This window comes from Gallinula chloropus (assembly GCF_964237585.1).
Source record: "Gallinula chloropus genome assembly, chromosome: 32".
NCBI classification, from domain to species: Eukaryota; Metazoa; Chordata; class Aves; order Gruiformes; family Rallidae; genus Gallinula; species Gallinula chloropus.
Genome location: NC_140117.1, coordinates 1736477 through 1741872, shown reverse-complemented (window position 1 = coordinate 1741872; position 5396 = coordinate 1736477). Strand labels below are relative to the sequence as shown.

General features: G+C 59.1%; 1 protein-coding gene across 1 annotated transcript; it reads right to left on the bottom strand.

Annotated features, from left to right (window-relative positions):
- Positions 1–302: 302 nt before the first annotated feature.
- Positions 303–2973, bottom strand: LOC311202942 (class I histocompatibility antigen, F10 alpha chain-like; the record flags this gene model as incomplete). The annotated part of the gene is made up of 7 exons (XM_084277586.1): positions 303–331; positions 510–583; positions 771–864; positions 947–1219; positions 1296–1571; positions 2141–2404; positions 2913–2973. 7 exons carry the CDS (start codon positions 2971–2973, stop codon positions 303–305), a joined length of 1071 nt encoding a protein of 356 aa, XP_084133712.1.
- Positions 2974–5396: the final 2423 nt, after the last annotated feature.

The window sequence follows — 5396 nt, the reverse complement described above, 5'->3', positions numbered from 1 at the left end:
CACAGCACAGCCAGGGCTGCTGGGGGGAAATGAACTCCACCTCAGCCAAACCCAACACTCCTAAACACAGCACCACACTGGGCTGCTGGGAAGAAACCCAACTCTATCCCAGGGAAAACCAGCACAGTCAATGACTGTGGGAAAGAAACACAGGAAGAAAGTAAGGCAAACAAGGCATTTACCCCAGCCAGAAGAGCCACCAGTGTAGCACCATGTGCTGGTGCAGCATGATCAGCGCTTTGAAGGCAGCTCCCTGCCTCTCCAGCCAGTGACAATGCAGGAGCCACATCCAGGCCCCCCGGTCACTCATGGAGCAGTAAGACTGTGATCACTGCAAGGATGGGAGGAAGAGACAGTGTCACCCAAGGCAAAGTCCCTGTCCCCAACCCTCTGCTTTGGTGGTCTCAGAGTCCCCCACCAACAGCCCAGTGTCGCTCTGACCATGGGTCTCAAGGGGGAGCACAGAGAGCTGGGCCTGCCCCATCCAGCCCCCCAGTCCCATGTCATACCTTTGGCCAAGCTGCCAGAGCTCCCATCTGTGCCTATGGGGGAGAAACAGCTGCGAGCTGCCACCTCGTGCTCGCTGTGGGCACAGTGCATAAAAACGGAGAGAGAAAAAGGCATCAGCATCCACTGTGCTTCACCCTCAGGCTAGGGAGCTCCTCAGAGTGCTGTGGCTTGTGCTCACAGTTCCTACCAGCCCCCTGGGCTCTGCCTTCCTCCCACACCCTGGTGCTTTACCTATACTTCCAGATGCTTTACATCTGTACTTCCAGATGATGAATCCAGTGATGCTGATGACAGCCAGGATGGCAAGGGGAACAACCACCCACAGCACGATGGTCGATGAGTTGGACTCCATCTCTGGGAATGCGCAGGGTGGTGAGGAGGGGAAGGGGAATACCCCCAGCCCACCCCTCCACATGTCCAAAGCCAACAGACTCACCCCACACAAAGACCCCCGGCTCGCCCAGGCTGGCGTGCTCCACACGGCACCGGTACTTGTCCTGCTCCCCAGGAGGGGCCTCGATGGACACCCAGGTGTAGTAGGTGCCGTCGCTGTTGGGCACGATGCTGCCCCGCTGGGTCTCCTGGTCCCTGACCTCACTGTCCTTCAGCCAGCTGATGGTGATGGGCCGTGGGTAGAAGCCGTAAGCGCGGCAGTGCAAGGTCAGGATCCCATGGGTCTCCTGCTTAGACACTCGGACCGTGGGGGTCTCTGGGGAGGGGGTGGCAGTGAGGGCTGGCACACACATCCACACTGGCCCCTCCCCAGGGTCCCCATCTCCCCTCACCTTTCCTCTCCAGCACGGCCTGCCCATAGCTCACGTATTGCCTCAGCCACTCAGGGCAAGTGTTCTCCAGGTAGTGTTTCATGTCCTCAGCGACAGTCCCGTCCATCTCCCAGTTCCTCTTGGTGATTTGTGCTGCTGCATCTGCCGCAGTGAACGTCATCGTGTCCATGTCGAAGGCAATGAAGTCCCTCCCATCGTAGCTGTACTGCTCATACCCCCTGGTGCTGCCATCCTCCAGGAGGTCACAGCCGAGCATGCGCTGCAGTGTGTGAGCCCCTGAAACACAACCAGGGAGATGGGGCTGAGGGGCTGCTGCAGCCCTGGGCCTTCAGTGAGGCAAGGCCCCCTGGCAGCACCCCCCACTCCAGCCCTGTGTGAGGCCTGAGGGAATTGAGCACTGACAGGTGAGCTGACACCACCCCTCTGGCTCTGGGGTGGGGGCTACAAAGTACCATAGGAATGGTGAGGGGCTGAGACATGAGGTGGGAGCCCCTTTGGTTCTGGGGATCTCCACTGCCACAGGGATGGTGAGAGCTGGGATATGGCAGCCAGTCCTCAGAAGGGGTGCTTAGTATGGTGGGGTGGAGGCCAAAATGTGCTTGGCGAGGCACCCTGACACCTCTCTGGCTCTGGCACAAAGGATACCATTGAGTGTGCAGCAGGGACAGGCAGCTGACACCCCTCACGCTGGGGGACAGGGGAGCTGGGAGCCCCCTGACAGCATCACTGGTCTGGGAAGGATCGGAACGACTGGGCAAGTAGCATGAGGAAGGGTAGTGTCTTCATGGGGGAGGAGAGAGTGGAGATCTCCCATCCCGCAGAGCCCCTTCCCAGCCCACACTCACCCCCACTCTGGTTGTAGCGGCTCTGCAGTGTGTCCAGGTTCACTGTGTAAGTCCCCTGATTGGTCTGTTCAATCTGGGTCTGCTGGTCCCAGTACTGCTGGTCCAGGTTGGCCGCCATCCAGTCTGCCCTGGGCACCATCCTCCTCGTCTCGCTGTCGTAGCGCACAATGAGGTTCCCGTCCACGTACCCCACAGACACAAATTCTGGCACCCCTGGGCTGGACTCTGACACCACAATGTCAAAGTAGTGCAGGGAGTGGAGATCTGTGGGGACACAGGGGTCAGTGAGGGGTGGGGGGGGCAGGGTGAGGGTGCCCACAGTGATGGGGTGCAGGATTGGGTGGTGAGCCTGGGTGGGGGTCCCAGAGCAGCAGATTGGGGGTGTGGGGGTCAGCTTCAAGGGGATGTGTCTGTTAGGGAGGGGTATGTGTCCAGGAGGGGATCCTCCTTCCCATGAAGGGAAGCTGGGGGGTCCTGGTGATGATGAAAGGGGGGCCCTGGCAGTGAAAAACCCAAGATCGCAGGAAGAGGGTCCAAGGGTGTCCCCAGCATCAAAGAGAAACAGATCCATGGGACCATCTTGTAATGGGATGGAAAGGGTTGGAAGGGGATGGAAGGGGGTGGAAAGGGGAGTATTACAAGGGAGCACATGGTGTTCAGGGAGTGTGACCAAGGGTCCCTGTGCCCTGAGGTGGTCCAGTGCACAGGGAATGGAGAACCATTGTCAAGAAACCAGATCCAGGGGGGTTCCTGGGTCCCCACCCGCACTCACCGCACGCTGTCCAGCCAAGGATCCCCAGCAGCAGCAGCCCCAGTGCCTGGCCTGGCCCCATCGCTCATCACTCCACTCGGGGTCCCCGATGTCATGAGAATAAGGAGCCCTGCTCTGGGAAAAGCTTTCCCACAAGCCCCGCCCCTCACCCTGTGATTGGCTCTGCCACCCCCCACCAGCCAATGGTAGCCTGAGACGTTTCTTACCAGTGACTCCCCCACAGCACCACCCAGTCCCCCCACGCCCCCCTACCCGTCCCCTCCTCAGAGCCCCAGACCCTACCATGGCCCCATATCACCTGGATCTCTCAGCCTGGGGACACCTCTGGGCTCCCCAAGTCGCAGCTCTCCCCTCCACCCCGGACCTACTCTCCTCCCCCTCCCCTGGGGCACCCTGAAACCCCCAGACCTGCCTGTCCCGGGGGGACCCAGGTGCCTGGTACCCCATGTCTCTCCCCACCCAGCTCTGACACCCTTGGGGTTTGCGGGTGAAATAGATGGGTCAAGTGTGAAAACCTCCTGGGGAGTGTGGGCAAACCCCAGGGCTTGGGGGAGATGTCCCTTGACCCCGATATCCCTTGTGCCCGGTGCCCCTCCTGCCCTGGGTTACTTGTGCCCTCCATCACCTGTGCCCAGCATGCCTCAGGCCTGGAAGCACTCCTGCCTGGCACTGCTTGTACTGCATCTCCTGCACAGGTCCTTCAACTCACCAGGTCAAACCAGCAAAACCACCTTCCAGAAGGATCTGGACTATCTTCTGCCCTGTCTCAGAGAATTCCTCTGCTCTCCTGCCCCATACAATGATGTCATCAGCGTCCTGCAGGTGCTCTGGTACTTCACCCCTTCCAGCGCAGTCAGGATCAGCCCAGGGCAGATGGTGGGACTGAGTTTCCACCTCTGGGACAGTCGATTCCAGGTGGATTGGGCACCCTTCCAGGGACAGCAAACTGTGCCCTACTCTCTGCTGCCAAAGGCATCCAGAAAAATCCAGTAGTGATATCAACTGGGGCGTCCCACTGCGCTGCCTCTGACTCCAGTTCCTGCTGGAGCTCCAGCATGTCCAGCACAGCAGCGCTCGTGGGCAGTGTGACTCCATCCAGCCCACGACAGCCTGCTGTCAGCCTCCACTCTCCACTGGACTTCACACTGTTCTTAACAGAGGAAGCTCTCTGTGCCCACACACATCAAGGGTCCGAGTCCAAGACAGTGCAGAACACCCAGTGCCCACCTGAGCAGGGGGTACCCAGGCTGGGTCTCATCTCGCCAGTACCCAGGGATGAGCACCCAGAGCCCAGGGGGACAGGAGGGCAGGGCTGCTGCCCATCCATCCCAGAGCTGGCTCGGTGGGCACAGCTCCTGCAGTGCTCGGCAGGGCCCCAGCCACGGGACACGGGGGAAGCTGGGAACTCCAAGCGGGTCGGTGCGGTGTGATACGAGGAGGACACGGGCACAGCCCGGTGCCTGGATACTCCCCACTTCTGGTGCAGGGGCTGAGCCTGTCCCAGGGTCAGACTGTTCCTCCCAGGGAGGATGAGTGCAGCTGCGCAAAGCAGCTCCTGCCAGGACGCTGCCCAGAAGGGCTCCCGACTCCCACTGACTCGGCACGGCTGAGCCACAGCGGGAAGTGGGGAGTCACAAGCACCAGTTCGCAATGGGCAGCGGGGAAAAGGAGGGGGGGACACGGGGAGCACTGAGGGCTCGTGGAACCTAAACCTAGACAAAGAGACCCCACAGCCTTCCACACACACATCCCCACTGTTACCCACATCCTCAACGTACACCAAACGCACAGCAGCAACTCACACCAGAGCAGCAAGAGCCCGTCCTCAAGGTGGGCACAGGGGAAGGACAAGGGCTGGAGGGACAATCACAATGAGTGTTATGACTCAGCAAAGCTGCAGTCAACTTCGGGCAGAGGCAGGAGCTGCTGGTAGAAATGGAATGTTTCAAAAGGGACCTTTCATTTCCCGTGCAGCAGATCTGTGCTCTGAGGCTCAGTTTCAGTTTGTGTAAAACCTAGTTTAAAACCACCTTCTATGTTCAAGAACCACTCTCTTTGTGGTTTTTCTTGGTTTTGTGGGGTTTTTTTCCTGTCTAACTGTCCTGCCCGGTTGTGTGAGGTTCTGTGACAGTTGCTAATTCCTTACAATTAGAGTTAATGCCAGTCTTGCAGTGTGTGTAGTGCTGTGTTTGGGATTTTGGGTGTTGGTACCACCCTGATGGTTTAATCCATACAATCATAGAATCATAGAATGTCCTTTTTAAAGCCATGCAATTCTTTTGTCCCTTTCATAGAATCACAGAATGGCCTGGGTTGGAAGGGACCCCAAGGATCAGAGAGCTCCAACCCCCCTGACACAAGCAGGGGCCACCACCTCAGGCCTGGATCTACACAAGGTTGCCCAGGGCCCCATCCAACCTGGCCTCGAACACTTCCAGGGACGGGGCATCCACTACCTCTCTGGGCAGCCTGTTCCAGCCCCTC